At 46.8% G+C, this 17,937-nt stretch overlaps 1 protein-coding gene across 5 annotated transcripts in view; it reads left to right on the top strand.

Moving 5' to 3' along the window:
- LOC138526331 (interleukin-1 receptor-like 1) overlaps window positions 1–17,937 on the top strand; it is a 524,029-nt gene that overhangs the window by 502,940 nt on the left and 3,152 nt on the right. For all 5 annotated transcript variants that reach the window (XM_069636939.1, XM_069636936.1, XM_069636938.1 and 2 more), the window contains one exon: window positions 12,938–13,105. In XM_069636939.1, coding sequence (XP_069493040.1) covers window positions 12,938–13,105 — 168 coding nt within the window. The remainder of the gene's footprint in view (window positions 1–12,937; window positions 13,106–17,937) is intronic.

The raw sequence follows: 17,937 nt of genomic DNA, 5'->3' as shown, positions 1-17,937 counted from the left end.
TGAGGCACATGTCCCTGGGCAGTAATATCATCCTCTACCCCGAGCAGCCGGGTGTTGGCAAGTGCATGGACAAATGCAGCCGATGCCACCCCGGCTGTGAGTCTACCATCCAGGACAGTCCCGGTCAATGACCTTGGCACAGCAGATGTTGCTGCGCAGGGTCAAGTCAAGGGCACCCAACAGCCACTGACGCAAGTCAGGGCTTCCGTCCTTGTTCTTCCTGCCACTCCCTCAGTTCAATCCACCAGCGCCACTGCCCCAACTGATCAGGGCGGCATTTACGAGTCAGGGTCCGGACCACTGCCCAAGAGGAGGAAGGTTGCACCTGCAGTAGAGGCTGGGACCCCAGACACAGCTTCAGCCTCCGGCACATCGAGGAAGAAGCCTTTCTGCAAGCAGGAACTGGACTTCCTTGTGGACTACGTGTCGGGACACGACACACTACGGCTGCCCAGCGTTTGTCCCACTGGAAGCATGTTGCGGAGGGTGTCAGTGCAATCGGACATGAGGTACACACAGCTCAGGAGTGCAAAAAGCATTGGGATGACCTCCGATGCTCTGCTAAGCTAAAGCGTGCCTCTAATTATAACATGACTCTGGTGACTGGCAGTGGGCCACCACCTGAGGAGGAAGATCTCAGTTCGCACGAGTCAGTCACTGCGGAGTTCATACCCGCAGAATTGTACGAAGGAGTGGGAGAGATGCTGGACTTTGATGCCCCATCCAGTGAGTGTTGTCGCGTGTTTGCCCAGACCATGTGTGGTTTGCTTGTGTGATGTGTTGTGCTTGACTGCCACTACATGCTATGTGTACATGGTTCTCATGTGCAAGTCATGCAATGCTTTACTGATGCGTGCCTGCTGTGCAGCATGCTGGACATGTAGAGCAGACAGGGACTGTCCTCATCACCACACTTACACCCTACTCACATGCTAGTCACCCGTCTGCCCCTCCGGTCCATGTTCCAGCTCACTGGCCCTTCTGCATGTAGCCTGGGGTGTCTTTCCACTCAGAACTGGGACTATGTCATCGCATGACTGACGTGCATGTGTGTTCTGCCTGCATGCGGGTACTCCACGTTGGCATACTCCCTTGCCCCGCCACCCCCCTGCATCCCAATTTCACCATGACACTGGTGGGCATCATGTTGGACTACTTCAATGAACTGTTCAACGCTCCTGTGTACATGCACACTTCCCCCAGCCAACCTGCCAGACACATACAGTGGGGTACATCCTTTGTCCTTGATGCAGGGTGTCTCACTCAGACCGTGCAGATAGCAGATGCTCCGCAGGGACATGAGTGCCCATTCATGCTCCATGTGCATTCCATGCATGCCCCTATGTGTCTCTGGCAGGATGATCATTGTAGTACGTGTCCAGGATGACATACATTTAATGGCATTTGATCATCCATTCCATGCCCACTCTGGCTCAATCCTGCTTCACACACATGTTTAGGGTGTCAGTCTGTGTGGGGCACATGCCTCACCCTGTTTCAGGCCCCCTGACTCTGTTCAACTGGTGTAGTGCCTTCTGCACAAATGGGTGTACTACTGAGGGTTCATCATGTGTCCTGCTTACTGTACCATTCTCATCTGCTGTGTTGTCAGTTGACTCAGATGAGGCAATTGACGCTAGTCAACACTGTCTGCCAATACACAGTTCTCTGGTCAACCTTTCGCTGCCATGCAATGCCTCCCTGCATTTCCACTAAAGGGGGGGTGATGCCAGCAGCCATGCAACCCATTGCATGCCCATTGCACATGATGCCTGAACTTGCCCTTACACTGCCTTCATGTTAATTGATTGACATCATAATATAGTTGTTCATGTAGATAGTTGGTAACGTAAACATATTCTGCACTGCACCAACCCACTTCTGAGCCGTGTTACACCATTCTACATGCCTACTCACTGCTACAATGTCAAAGTGACCTCGCATGTATGGTCAGATTTTCATCCCTTCACTGTCATGAAAGCCACAGGCACAGGTGCATCCTGTGACACACGTACTCAGTATTGGAACACCCTAGTAGGTGTTTAGCAAAGTTGATTGGTAAATCGCAGCCTATAACAACTGGTATAGGCTGCAGATTGATTGTAGCCTGCCAATTGGGTTGTAATGACTGTGGATCTGCCTTCACTTGTGTATGTGTACACTTTCACATACATCGAAGAAAGCAGCATTGTAGATGCTTGATTTGCTGTATAGGTTGCTGTTCATAATCACCATACGGGTGTATATGGACACAGGTGCTCTTGAACACTTTCACATGTACATATGCAAGCAGCTTCAACGTTGTGTAGTGCAACATTGCATCTACTCACTCATGTGTGTGTGAAGGTGTTTATTTACACATGTGTTCTCTCCAGCTTTTTTGTTGAATGACTAAAATGTTGTTGATTAAGGTCTGCGATTTCAGCATTGCGCCTGTTATGTTCAACTGGCACAATCCTGAAGGTGCACTGTGGTGCAGTATCTGTACGCCCAGGCCCACTTAGCTAACCTGCTGGGGCCTGGCCGTGAAGGTTTGACACACTGAACAATGGTTTAGGCACATTAATAGCACAATGTGCTCAATCAGGCCCTGAGGGGTGTTCTTGAGGATTCATGGCCAGCAGCTTGGACCATACTGTGCGTTATGGTCCCTCATGTCTGGTTGCAGGCCCTTGCTTTGCTCGGGAAATTAACTATGTCTACATGGCCCATGAGGCCCGGTACGGGCCAAGCTGCAGATGGATGACGCTATATTGGTGATGATGGATTAGTGATGCATGTGTACATGCATATTACGTGTGTCATTGTATGTTTGGATTCACTTGCAGCTGTGGGCATTTTGCAGTTCTGACATGCTTATGGTATGTGCCATCTCTTTGTTGCCATCTGTCTTTTCTGCCTGTGACATGTGCCTGACAGAGGTGGTGTGTGATGGAGGTGATATACTACATTCTGTACATGTGTAGGCTTTGCTATTTAGACACATCCATTTTAGATTTTGAGATGTGTTTGAATATCAATGCCACTGGATGCATGCCGGAATTTCAGTTGTGTCTGACATGTGTACTCATGTTTGTTTTTTCCACATTGCAGATGATGACGCAATGGAGCCAGAGGATGGTGATGTCAATCCAGACACAGGGTTGTTATTACACCAGCAACCCAGCACAAGTGGGGGTCGTGGGGTGGTAGGCCACGAGAACCCACTTGTGCTCCAGACCATCGTGTCTAGGGCTGGCATTGAGTCTAGCCCGGATGATCACTGTGACGTCAATGTTGAGTTGGATGCACGTCATGTCCATTTGTCGACAGTGAGTTATTCTGATGCGGATGATTTTCTGTCTGCGACACCTGCACTGAGGGGCCAGGTGGTGTTGGAACCTCCGCCTGTGGTGTATCGGGACGCACGGTCACACTCCACACAAGTTGATGATGTGCCTGAGGCATCACATCGATGGAGGGATGTAGTCCTGCAGCCGCGGGCGGTGCCAACCCAGCGAGGACCGCGGCTCCTTCGGCCCCGCTGGTGTCAAGCCCAGCAACGTGGTGGCCGTGCGCCACCGGTGTATACTGAGTGGGAGTGATCCGTGTGTGCCAATTCAGAACAACAGGAGGCAGCAATTGATAAGATCGCTCAGAGCATGGAACGTGTGACCCAATCTGTGCTCCCCCCTGCCAGGCAGGTGGAGCTCCAGCAGCAGGCAGCACAGTCCACGGCCTGCTCACTCAGGCTGGGCATGGCGGCCTCAGACAGGGCACGCTGGGCTGAAATGGTGTCTCTGTGTCAAGCACTTGCTGCTCACGCAGAGGCACACAGGCAGGCCCTGAGGGATGACCATCCATCCCTCAGATCTACTCTGGGTTTGCTCTTGATGTCCCAGAGGCAGCAGAAAGAGGAGAGGTTGGAGCAGATTGACAAAACCATCCTGGCTGAGCTACGTGCATGCCGGGAGGTGCTCCAGATGTCATGTCAGGTCGTGCAGGAAGAACTCTGTGTTACACGTGTTACCTTGCAAGAGGAAGCACACGTATCATGTGAGGTTCTTGATGCTGACCTACGTGTCATCGCCACACAGAACCAGGCTCACTGGTACCGCAGACTTGCTGCCAACAAGGGGCAAGCTGCGCATAGACGTGGTCAGGGTACTGTGCCACATCCACCTTTTGAGTAAGAGGGTGACCAGCACGACGACTTATCTCCCACATAGGTCGGGCCGTGCAGGTGTTGAGCCCATGGAGGTTTTTTTTTTTATCTCAACATCATCGCATGTGTGTGTGTTGAGGTGCACCCTGTACTTCCCCCCTCTTGGGTGCCTCCGCCACCCCCTGGGTCCTATGTGGCCATTTGTTATTTTTATAGTTAGTTTAATTAGTTAATATAGTTTAACATTGTTTGTCTTTTGTGCATTCATATGACAGTGTGGTGCTTTGTGGCTTTTGAAAGCATCCACTCTCTGTTCCAGCTGGGTCCATTCAAGCTTGTCTCGTGTATGTGTTTGCAGCTTGGGGTACTGACTCACACATGCCACTCCTGCCTCCCCTATCCATGGGCTCGCAAGGATGGTTCGGTGTTACAACCATTTACACAAGGGCATTGGACTTTCGTCAGATCTGTGGCCTGTCTGCTGCTGTACTACTTGTGTTAACACCCCTAGTGGGGATTATATATGTTTTCTCCATGGAATGTCTGCAATCAATGTTGGTGAGTACATTATTGAAATGTCCATTTATTGATGTTGATTGGGATGCATGTTCATTTCTTGCTTGTATACGTGCTTGATGCACTTCATGCTGTAGACGGTAGCCTGCACCCTTTAGCTGTCAAACTCACACTGATGGTGGGAGGGAGACGGATGGTGACAATGTAAAGTTGATACGTGTTGAGTACAGCCGCTGGGGATTGTGGCAAAGGAGGATGCATTAGGAATGTGACCCAAGAGGCACAACTCACGGTGCAGTCCTCACCTGAGATGTCCGGCTATACTACTACTACACTCCGTTCGGTTTGGACGGCACATTGTGTTTGTCTTCCCTCTTGGACTTTGATGCAGCCTGACTGTGCAGTTTCCATACTGGACAACTGCTCTTTTACTTGTTTTTCACACTCTGGTGCCTTCAGTCCCTGTTCTTCTTCCTGCTACTGTCCTTGTTTCAGATCTGTCCGCCCGTCTCTCGGGCTGTTATTTCCACATACTCTTACACTGCCTTGGTTTGCATCTGTACAATTCTGTTCAACAGCATCTTTCTGTCGCTCCTCCTGTCTTTCATCTATTACATCCATGCCTTTATGTTGGCTGTTGGCTTTTACCAATGCTATTCAATTGTTGTGGCTCTTAACTTGCTGTCAGCTGTTTCCGGCTATCTCGCATTCTCTGTGCCCTTCAAGAATTTGACTGTCTCTGCCTTTCTTTGTTCACGCTATCAGCTCAACCATCCTGTTGTGCCAGCCTCCTTGGTTATTTTCAACTCAAGTTCCAACTCTACCTGTCAGGGTACAGAACCTGGGGTTGTGTGGGAGGAGGTCGGATGTAAGTCCCAGACATGGCCCAGTGACAACCAGCATGAAGACACACACACAGGAAACTTTCCAGCCTTATTAAAAGCTTTTATGCCCTTTCTGCAGGAAAATGAGCCTCCAGACTAACTTTCCCAGCAGACACCGGGCCAAGAACGACAAAAACCTGGCGAGGTTGTGTGGTGCACACATGCGCATGCGTGTGCAAGCAGAAGCATGGGGCTTGTGCTCAGACATCCGACAGAAGCAGACGTGTTTCCAGGAACTCCAAGCAAGGTGAGCAGTACCAAGGGCCACGCCCCAGCCGACCTTCCTCCAGGCTCCTCGCACATGCATGCTAAGTAGCGCGAGTGCTGGTGAACTTAGCCAGGCATTGGGGGAGATGCGCACAGTACAGCCAAGCCGCGCTGAGGAGCAAATGCCAGGAAGCTTTCATAGTTGTCAGGGGCACACGCAGGGGGCGTCGGCCATATCCTCCAGTCACCCCTGATCCATAGAAGCTACGTTATTAGCGCAGTAGCGTTCCTAGCCACAAACTTATACAGCAGCACAAGGGGGGGGGGCACCCAGCTATGCACAAACTCGAGTGCAGTGCATATCATTAGCATATGCAATTAGCCACATGCGCTGCCTATGGAAAGCTGCGGCTGGCAGACCGCTGCTTGTACTGAAGTCGCACCTCCACACATGCATCTAGCAGCACATCCAAGGCACATTCTATCATGTGTGATTATTAACACATGGTCTTCCATTTAATGCAGGGCCACGTGCAGCTACCTTACCACATTAACAGTGTATTAATCTTCACGGGGGAAAGCAAAACTATGCGAACAAAGCAGCAGGCAAGAGTGCTTGTTTGGGGAGGAGTCACTAAGTTCGAGACATGAATGGTGTTATGTGTGTGTGGGAAAAACTCACACAGTCTAGTAACTCACGCTCTCTTTGCAGCATTTAACTGCTCCTGTTACCTGACCTGCGAGTGAGCAGGCAGGAGGCCAGGACTCACCCCAGAGATAAGTCTCTCTTTTGCCTGCCTTTGAGCCATATTGTACAATGTACATGAAGTACATGGTTTCTCTTATTGAGTATGTGTAATTGTCAATAGTTGTATTTTGTATTTTCACTACTTTCCCTTGCCCATCCACCTCCCCTCTACTGAGCCTCTTTCCGGTTATCCTAAATACCGATGCCTATCCAACCAACGGATCCCTAACCCTCTTTCCCCGCCGGGGTCTCGGAGGCCTGTGTAAGTTTTACTTTGCAGGCGCCCAGACCGTGGAGGGTGTGGTTGGTTCGTGCCACTCCTGCACCTGGAGACTGGGGCTGTGACACTACCCATCAGTTGTTGCATCCTCAATTATTATTGTGTACTGAAATTGCTACTCATCCTGTTGAACCATTGTTCAGCTTTGCTACCTTGGTAGTTATTCTATCATTCTGCTTGGACATGTGCTTGGCAATATTCAGCGACTTCAAGTCATCTACTGGAGACTCTTCCATGGTTTGTTGGTTCCTACAGGCTTTTTCCCTGGTTTGTGGGTTTGGCTCCTTGGAGTTCGCTATGATTTGGTATTTTTACCAGGCAAGGTGGCCTCTGAGGGGGCTGGTCCCTATTTATACGAACGGTAGAACAAGGAAACCAAGGGGTAGGGGAATCGTGAAGCCAGGTAGTCTACAAGGAAGAAGCCAATGGACCCCAGACACAGTTCTTCTGAAGGTCATGGTGATGCGTAAATGAGGGAGGGCCTTTTGTTGTCGGACAGTACGCTTGGGCTACAGTGTTTGGGCACTCTCTGACATTGTCATTGTGGGGTACTATGTACAGGATGTGTTCTGCTGGTCAATGGCTATTGCTGTGTTGTGTTTACATTTCAGGTGTCAGGAGATTGTTGTGGTTTGACATACTGGGATGTACACATGGCCAATGTTCACATGTGATGTGTACAGGACACTGAGGGTGACTTGATTTCACATGCATGCATTGAGTGCATGTTCTTACTGACACACACATTTACACAATGTTTTTTTTTGTTGCTTGTCCTTTTTATATGATGCTCATGGTGTATCCCCAACAAAATGGCTGCTCACTGTGCTGTGTGCTGAGCGGTGTGTTGCAGGAGACACACACACAGCACATGGGTTAGGGATTTGCGGAATTGGATTGGCCAATGTGCATGCCAACAGGCATTCTGTCTTTTGTTGATGGTACCTCTGGTGGCATGCATTAGTGTGTGACTTTGTATGTATGGGAGGTTGTTGGTCAGTCATTTCATCCGATTCCATGTCAGGTATGATTGTCTCAGGCCTGTTTACATTTATCGCGTGTCACCTCATATGTAATTGGTCATGTGTTGTGCTTTTGGTATCCTCTTTTGCTGTTGCATGCCATTTCATGGTGTAGCCAACAAGGGTGATGTGGGTTGGGAGGGTTTGGGTGACATACCACTGATTGTCATGGCCTGTTTTGCAGGGGGGTGGTGCAATTTACACCTTGCATGTGTTCCTTTTGGTCACGCAGGATTGGTTATGTTTAAGTAGCTAGCGATGCACACAATGTTGCACTTCTTTGGCAACATTCTCAGGGTGGTAAGGTTGTGACAGTTGACTGTCTCTTTGTCATCATTGATTGTCACCTGGTATGTACCAGGCCTGAGTTCACTCCGCAGGGGTGGGAGTTTAGGTGAAAAATTTCACCACAAGCTGGGTCCAGGCTGCCTCGCCATGTGGCCTTTCCCCTCCTATGAGCAGCGCCTGTGCCTGTGGTTGGGGATGTGGGGGCACCACCATGTGCACCGGTACGCCCCGCCGTGTTGCAACATTGTGCAGGACACATGCTGCCACAATGATCCTGCATACTACTGAGGGTGCCTATAGGAGCGTGACTTAAGCACTCCGAATGTGCGCTCCACTATGCCCCTGGTTTCAATATGGGCAGCATTGTATCTTACCTGGGGTGGTGTGGTGGGGTTCTGTATTGGCGTCATCGTGTGTTTGCTCATAGGGTAGGCACTGTCCCTTGGGGAGGTCATAATGGTTGTGATTAGTTGGGTTTGTGTATTTGTCTGAGAGTGACATGCATACATGTGCACAGGCATTTGTACTCACTTAGGAGCCATGTGTCGCCATGCTTCCCAGCTTCCAGGGCCCGGCTCAGGACGGACATTCTGTATATGAAACTGTCATGGATAGACCCAGGATAGTTTGCATAGACAGAAGTGATGATTCCATGGGCATAGCATACAACCTGTATGTTGATGGAATGCCAGTGCTTGCGGTTTCGATAGATGTGTTCAGTGGCCCTAGGTGGACGTAGGGCCACATAGGTGCAATCTATGGCAGCAAGAATTTGGGGAATTGTGCCACCCTGTAAAAGTCCTGGACCACGGCCTGCCTTTCTGCGGGTGTTCAGGGCATGTATATGTGCCTTCGGACTGAGGGGCGCGCAGTCATGATTGAGTCGTGACTGCGTGGCCTGTGAGACACCCCCAACTATGGCAGTTGTCCGCTGAAATGACCCAGTGGCCAAAAAATGCAGGACATTGAGCACCTTTTCCAAGGGGCTCAGTGCTTGCGAGCACATGGTGGGTGATGTGAGGTCATCCTCCCACTCCCTGACCAGGTCTAGGATGATACGAGGTGGAAACCTATACCTGCCATAGACCTCGTTATCAGGCATCCCAAAAAGGCTGGTCCTGGGCAAAGAAATGCGGGCCCTGGCTATAATCCTCCTCCTGCGGTGTCCCACGATCAGTGCTGCGAGAAATGGGACATTCATCGTAGCTGTATATACGTGTTTGTTTGTTGTTTGCACGCACTTTTATACTGCGCTGGGACGCTTCCGCCTGCCTTCGTGTGGCGGACGTGTTTCCACCTGTGCGTGTCTTTTGGGGTGCGCGGGTTTCCCGTATTCGATTCCATGCATACGTGTTGTTTGCGTGCGTGTGGGCGTCCCGTGTATTTCCCTGCAGTACTTCCCCAGTTACGCCTTCTTTTTCACACGTTGTTCCCCACTCCGCGTGTTCCAGTGACTTGTGCGCCCGTGGGTGCCACGTGTGGATTTGGCACACATCCTGGAGAAAAAAGGCGCAGGGCCTTCCATGAATCGCACGCATGCGCTTGCTTTTTCACGCTTGCGCCAGCTTGCGCCACAAATTTTGGCGCACATTTGTTCCATGAATCGGCCCCTTAATTTCACTTCAGTTTCACAATCATTTCTGAATGCGTGCTTTTTACAGGAGATTGCAAGAGTTATATGGCTCTTTCATAAAGGCATACATTTAGTAGTGGCTGCCTTAGCAAATCTGGCACTATTCATGTCCTCACAACCAACGCAACCAATTACCATTTTGGATTTGTTATTTATGCATGTTTTGAGGTCCAATTCCAATGGTGTTCCCTATGCCACCAGCCACACTTATAATGGATTTCTGCTGGACATCTTCACATGCAGGCCTTGTATATTTTGATGAATGAGGATTTGCCTGGTGGATTTTCCCACAGGTAATGGCTTTCCAAACAATTTAAATGCCAGAACAAAGCATAAGTGCCTAATGCAGACTTGAAGGCACCATTACTGACTTAGATGGACCTCCAGGCCAGTCATTATGACTACTAGCAGTTGAAAATCACAGGTGCTAGGATGACACTATATCAAAAGAGGAAGGAAACACACCTTGTGCTATTGTTTCATCCTATTTGGCACATTCAGGTATTTTAGTCCTTCTTAATCTTGGTTACGGGAGAGTAATGAAGACTTAATGTGGACTATAAGAAAGTCGGTGGCGTGAAGAAGAGAAAAAGTGGTTTATGGTACTACTGTAATTTTTTTTAACATATTATCACCCTAGCACCATTGTTTCCCCTTGCAAGTACTATTGGTAAAAGACAGCAAGAAGATAAACAGTAAGAAAGAGGAAGGAAGAGCTGGCAGGCACCATGGAATGCTGGATTATATCATTGATTAAAGAGTACGTTCCTAGTTTCCTGATTATCTGGCACCTCCACTCAAGGTACTAATGATTTAAAAGCATAAATATCCACCCAGACCGCTTGCATGTCTCACTTGTTTTAGACCCTCAGATGTGCTGCAAGCTCTGCAATGGATGGTCCCTGCTTGTAAGTGTGAAATATGGTTCCTGTGCGATGGTGTGCCACACCATTAATGGACTGGAGCAAATATTTTTTATTGCACATACTCACAGACTGGCTATAGAATTAAATCATTCTTGGCAGATAGAGCAATGTGATATTAACTTTTATGTCCTAATTATATTTTTATATATATTTACAAGCAGGTGTACTCGTGCTTCGCACGGTAATCCATACTTGAGTCCTATTTTGAATTGTATTTAATGAACTAAACTAATGCTTCTTTGTAGACAATATTGCTAGTCTTATTTGTAGGAGCTAGTCTGAACGCATTGTCTTTGTTTCTATCTATGGAGCAAGCCACATGAATCTGACCATGAGAAAAGCATGAATCTCGTAAATCGATTCCAGCTACTTTGATTTGGAGCGTTGGGATTGCGCAGCAATATTATCGGTGTCCTGATCTACAGCCGAGGCAGCAGGCAGCGACCTCAACATAAGTGCTGCACGTGTAGGGCTGAAGCGTGTAAGGTGGAAGTGCTCTACCCGTACGTGTAAGGCTAAAGCATATAAGCTTCGTACTGGTGAGATGGCATGCATTCATCAACTTCTGTGGGAAATAAAGTTTCTGTAATTATCTTGAGAGATTTTCCACGATGTGACAGACAACGCCATTGAGGACATTATTGAAGATACATGCACTGTTTCATGTCACGCGTATTAGTACAAAAGCACCATTTTGTGTCACCCCCGCATGACTTCAAAAGTGAGTGCTGCTAATGTCAGCTAGAATGTTGATAGTGTGGAAAATTTAGGAACAATGAACTGTTGAAGTTTTCATGAACTGCTGAACTTTAGGAACAATGAACCTAGAACTATGGTGAAAACAAATGCAAGAAGAGCCATATGGCAGGGGTAAGCATTGCAGATCGCTTTAAAAAAAATCCAAAAAAGGCATATTTTAAATGTGTTACATTGTCTAAACCATGGAAGCTACCCACGTGCCAAATTTCAGGTTTGTAGCATGTTGGGAAGTATGCTGAACATGTTGGACAGACACACACACATAGGCCCAAAGGTCCCTTTTGTATATATATAGAGAGAGATTAACAATATTTTGATTTAAAGGAATCCAATCAATGTTGGCTAATTTAAGGCTGCTTTCTGAACATTTTGCACATGTTTATAATAGAATGACAAATCCTAGGAAGCAGTTACACCTGTCTTTAGGTTATTGCTCAGAAGTACCCCAGGAAATAAAGAGATGTTCAGCTGGCTTAATAAGGGAGGTGCAGACTGGAAGCAGGAGCTCCATGAAGCTTGAACATTAGGGTAAAATAACACTAGAGTCAAAGACCTGAGAACAAATACCAATCCTTATTTCAGGAAAAGTCTGTATGCTATTACATTAGTGGACAAGGTTGGAAGTTGATTTCATGGAGAACATGAGATGCTTTTCTAAGTTTAATAATCAAGCAGTCAATAGAGACTTTTGAGCAAGGTATACGCCCAAGTAAAATACCCCAGAGGTCCTTAAATAAGAATGTAGGAGATGGACACCTTTCTAGCAGCTTCTGTCAAACATCTACAGACCAAGTGCATTCCCAACCTCCATAGTAATATTATTTCTTTGTATCAAAGAGTTTACATAAATCAGATGGCAGTGTATAGACCGACGAGTATGATCAACGTCTCTACCTTGTCATATCTTTCTTTCCCCTTCAGTAAATTGTCATTGGTTAGAGCCTGGTTACTTGGCCCTTCAAATATTTCAGACTACAACTCCCATAGCCCTTTACCACAAAATATGCTGTCTAGGTCTAATGTGAGGTATAACCTATAGGGTCACAGAATGAGTAAACCTGGTTTAGAGTAAAGATGTCAGATTGAGGGAGAGATTTTGTGATGTCTAGGGATGCACTGCTTAGAGAAAAGTAGTGCCTGATTGTGCCCCCGGTAATTGTAAAGCCTAATAAATTAACTGATGATCATTCTGCTCAATAATGTAAGATCCAGAAGGCCTGATTTACAAAGCGTTTTTCAGTGGTAAATCAGCTCCATAGGATGACAGAAGCAGACATTGTGGATGTCCCAGGAACCAACACATTGTACTCATGAATGTGAGTGAATGAATGTATATTTAATGAGATTCTGAGTGCACTTTTCAGTGTATCGTGTTTTACATGGACGTGTGTTAAGTTTGTATACATTAATAGTATTTGGTAAATGCATTGGAAAGTGCTAATTTCGATAAGATATTGTGTTAAGGTAGTATCTATAAAACAGTAGCAGAGCATACAAACACTAAATGCACAGTTTCCTGATTTCTTTTAGATGGGAAGATGTATGATGCTTACGTTATCTTCGCCAGAAAATATCACATTTATGACGATACCAATGATCCGGTGCAGTATTTTGTGTACAACATCCTGCTGGATGTCCTTGAAAAGAAATGTGGCTTTACCCTCTATGTCCAAGGAAGGAACCTGCTGCCTGGTGAAGGTAGAGTACTGCTCAGTATGTCACTGTATGGTGTAAGCCATTTATTAGGGGCTCCCGCGTGTTCCTTTCACAGAGCTCCTTGGAATCCCCTGGGAGGACAGTGTAATTCAGAAAAGAGGAATATCCCAGAAAGTAAAGGGTGCCTGCAGACTAGAACAGTTCTCAGGAAGATTCTTGGTGAATAGCCATGTTTTGTGCATCATGCGGTTTGCAGTTCACATGCTTTCGCATGTATGACATGGTTTTTAAAGAAATATGAACATGTCATTTCACTGGGGACCTGTGTCATGAGTGCAAATAAAAATGCTTAGTGACACTGACAGTACAACAGTAATACATTACATTATTAGCGTCCAAACCATCAGTCGCATTTTTCACAAAGGAAGTCCATGCCTTGCCCAAGGAGTATTTGAGAGGCCGGGTGCCATCCAAGGGATCACGGTTAATAACTGCCCTGGGAGGGTACCTGAGACCATCCATGGCCCCTGAAAGAGGCCCAGGATTTCCCACAAAATGTATGACGCTCCATGTCTGACATATATTATGTGCCTCCCTCTGTGGTTTCTTTGCTCCAAAACGTATTTGGTTTTTGGGAGACCGAAAGCGCAAGGGTGTGAGGGAGCGACAGAGCAAGGAGAACGGAGCGACAGAGCAATTGAGAAGCAGTGACATCATGTTAGGGAGAATTCTAATTTCTGTGCTACTTCCCTTCAACCTTAGAGACCCCCTGCTCTTTTGCTGGACTTTAGGATTTTTTAAATTTTAACCCTGGAGTCAGTGAGACCTTTCTTTCACTCCCTCATGTGTTTTGACCTGATTTGGATTATGTGTTTCCTCTGTTTTGGGAGTCTGACAAGCTCCATAGGCATCTACCTTTTGTATGGTGACACACAGCACCTTCAGTGCAGTATCACAGAGAAAGACTTTTAGATTTCTCATAAGGTTTAAATACCTTTTCTTTTGTGAACTACAGTTCCCAAGAATAGTAAAGTGAAATTGACTTTACTTACCTTTTCTATTTGTAGGTCCAGCACTCTCCATTTTATGTGAAGTGATGGTGGGTTATCTAGCAGCCCCTTATCCTACATTCTCATGTAAAAAAATGTATGTTACCCTCACTACTTTAAATGGCTGGTGGCAGTGGCTTAATTGTCCTACAATTGTGCGTTTCTACTGCAGGCTGAATCATCAGCTGCAGTATAGCATTCATGGGTGACCATTTAGTCAAAATGGCCCCAGCCTTCTTTTTTTTATCCTTTTCTGTTACTGAGGTATATCTTGAGTTTTACTCTGTGCATCAAGGCATATTAGAGCCCTTTGTCCATTTTGCCTTTGGCAGGCTTCAGCCCTGAAGCCCGCCTCTGGCTCCAATGTGTCTGGAAAGGCAGGATGTGAGGGGGGCTCCCGAAACTCCCCTGTTCTTTGTCTCTAGGAATGCCTGAATGCAATCAGTCCTGATTGGCAGGCTGGCTGTCAGCTACCCTGCTTTGTGATTGACAGCCTAGGCTCTGCATTAATGGGAGAAACCTGCTTAAAAGGAAAGAGTTTTGGTACTAGAGGCAGAGTCGACCACTGGGAGAAACACCCGACTACGAAACTGTGAACAAAGCTTGCTACAGCCCCTGGACCTTTGTTGAATTGCCTGGTGAAGCCCTGCTGCTGTGCCGAAACTCCTTTTTTAATTCAACAGAGAAGCTCCGGAAGGGCCAACCTCTTCCTTTGGGTTAGTGGGACCATCTAAGCCTGAGATGAACTCCACTGGACCATCTTCCCAGACTGGCTGTATTTCCTTGCTGCTGCCAGAACTGAGTGCCAAGGGTCGAGGAAATCCATAGTGCAACATCTAAAATCCAGCTACAAGACCCAGGAGTCTCCTAAGGATCCTCCAGTAGCAGGATGACCAGAGCTTGAGTCCCCTCACCAGAGTGCAGGACCCAAGGTGTGAAGGAAGCCCAACCGGTATCCGAGATCTGTGACAGTGCTGTTTACTAATCACTGAAACCGTGAAGTGCTGCTGATCTGAAACATGCCTGTAGCTACAGATGACCTCCAGACTACCAACACAGGAGCCCTCCAGACGTCCTCCTTTTTGTCCTCATGACTGAGGCTCAGGAACCCAGGGTCAGCATCACTGCAACAGGACAGAGTCCAACTTGTCCACTCTACTGCAAACCAGAGGTCATGTTTAGACTTGGGGTACTTAACTCAGTGTATTCCTTCTCGAGCTCTTCGCTCATCTGCCTCCAACTCCATCAGGGTCAGTCGCTTCTCCAAGAAACGAGTTGGTGGTACTTCTCTTTCTTTGGATGGGGCCTCCCTCTTGAACAGCCTCCCTGAAACTTGTGGAGAACCATCTCTGGTTCCGAAAGCACCTCAAGACCTTCCACTTTGCTTCTGCTATCTTTCCTCCTCTCCCCTTCTGAATTCCAGACTGAAACTGCAGTGGTCACCTGGCTACCCTTTGATCTTGGGCCCAGGTCCACTCCCCACCACCTACACTGCCTCCCGGGCAACCCCTGCACTTGGAGGCTGTTTCTGTATCCCTACAGTCCCCACCAGCTCCTGACACTTGATGTCTGCACTTACTCCTGCACTTGCCACTAGCTGACTGCACTTTTACCTCTGTTTTATTTATTTTATTTATTCTTTACTATTGATCCTATGTATTGCAATGCCCCCTCTCCCTACCCCACTGCACTTACTCTCTCCCCCCTCCCCTGCATTTGCAAAATCTCAATGTCACCAGGCCTAGTTAGATTGTTGTCTTCCCTCTGTCCCCCCTCCCTTGCCTCGTTGCGCATTGAAACACTTGTGTATAGGCGCGTTATATATGCCATATCATATCTTTGAGCTGTGCTTTTCTCAGTTGAGACTTGCAGTGGCTTACCTTCAGAGTTAATTCCAACTCTGCTCTTCACAGGCTTAACAGCTTGTGACCCGACAAGTGATTTTTCTACAAACCTTCTAACTTTGTGCAAGGCGTTTTTATTTAAGAAAGGCCTCAGCTCAATAGACTGTGTTCCAATTCACTGGGGCTGTCCTGGCTCCCTGCAGATTCTTCTGGCTCATTGCCTTTGATATTGTTTGTCCCTCATAGGTGGTAACTTGTTTTAGACTGTTATTGCTGGGAAAGGCGTGTCTAGATTTCATTCGGAGATTCTAAGTGTCCTCACATACAATGAGAACCTGTTTAACGTTTTTCCTTCCTTAAACCTTTCTTTCTGCAACCTCAGAATCTAAAAAGTATAACCCAGTGTGATATATAAATACCATTACTGTCCTTGTGAATTTAGTCACCTCAGTGTGTAAGAATTGTGTAAGAAGCATATCCAAAGAATATCCACTAACTTGTTTGATTCTGAAAAGTATTTTAAAGTATATTTACCGTGTTACATATCTTGCCCTTTCAAAGAAAACTTATTTAAAAACTGATGTTAAATAAATACTATTTATAACTGAAAACTGAAACCTTGAGCTTAGGTGTTACTTGGTTACTTGTATTTACGAATTTCATTGCTACAGCTCTACAACTCACATGTACCCCTCTTGAGATAGGCCTGGCTGCTCAGTCACACTACCAACATGTGTGGTACAAACCTATACCAAAAGGTGGGTTACCTAATACCAAGCAGATACGTGTTGTGTAGTCTCACACAGTGTTACTACATCAATTCTCGCCTAACACAGCACAAGGGAGTAAAGCCTGACAGCACAAGGGGGAGCAAGCCACAGAGCAAGAAGGGAATGAGCAACAGTGCAAGGGGGAAGGAGCAACAGCGCAATGGAGCGCAATGGAGGAAGGAGTGATAACAAGAGGGGGAAGGAGTATCAGAGCAAGGGGAGGGAGTGGCAGAGCAAGGGGGAAGGAGTGATAGCTCAAGAGGAAGGATTGACAGCACAGGGGAGTGAGGAGTGACTGCACACGGGGAAGGAGCAACAGAGAAAGGGAGAAGGGAGTGACAGAGAAAGGGGGAGGGAATGACTAAGCAAGGGGAAAGGGGCAACTGTAAATGTAAACATTTGCCCACTTACTTTAGTCATGTCTATGTAAAAACTGTCCAATAATGTATGTAGCCTTTGCTTGATCTAATCACACATTTAATGTATGCAAAGTATCAAGAGCAAACCTAACAGGGATGCAACTGATCTACCAACATAGGGGATCCACCCGGGGAATACAAGTAAGGGTGATAGGGTAGTAGATGACCCAGTGTAAATAGGAGTTGCAGGGAAAAGTGAGGGGTTCCAGAGAGGGACATACAGGGATATATTTTGTAACCTGTGTCCCACTTTGACATTTCTCATTCTCTTATTTTTCGAAGTTTGCTTTTGCCCAGTTTTATCCACACTGTTCTGCCCATTGTCACACAGATCCGTCATGTAGGTAAACATGAAATATAATGACAATGTCTATGTTTTGAAGTCGTAGACCCAACCACTGGAGTCTAGATCAGGGGTCTGCAAACTTTGGTTCTCCAGATGTTTTTTTACTGCAACTCCCATGAGCCCAAGCTAGGTTAGTCAACATCCAGAAAGCCGCAGGTTGGAGTCCCCTGGTCTTGATCATATCATACCAAAATCAAGAGACAAACTGCACCACGTTATTCGTTTTGGAAGATTATGTAATTGATCATGAAATGGCATAGTGATTCAGACATAATGAAGTGGTATGTGTCTCTCACACTTCAACAAGGGGCAAATAGGTGTGAAATGAAGAAAGATACAAATAATGTGCTTCGGATTATAGATTTATCTTTTGTTTATGCATATGGTTAAACAAAAACCTTTACACCATACATAATAAATGTAAATGAAAAAGAAAAAGAAAAGCA

The sequence above is a fragment of the Ambystoma mexicanum genome, chromosome 7p (genome assembly GCF_040938575.1).
Source record: "Ambystoma mexicanum isolate Mex_15411 chromosome 7p, UKY_AmexF1_1, whole genome shotgun sequence".
Classification (NCBI taxonomy): Eukaryota; Metazoa; Chordata; class Amphibia; order Caudata; family Ambystomatidae; genus Ambystoma; species Ambystoma mexicanum.
This window is presented reverse-complemented; position numbering and strand designations above follow the sequence as displayed.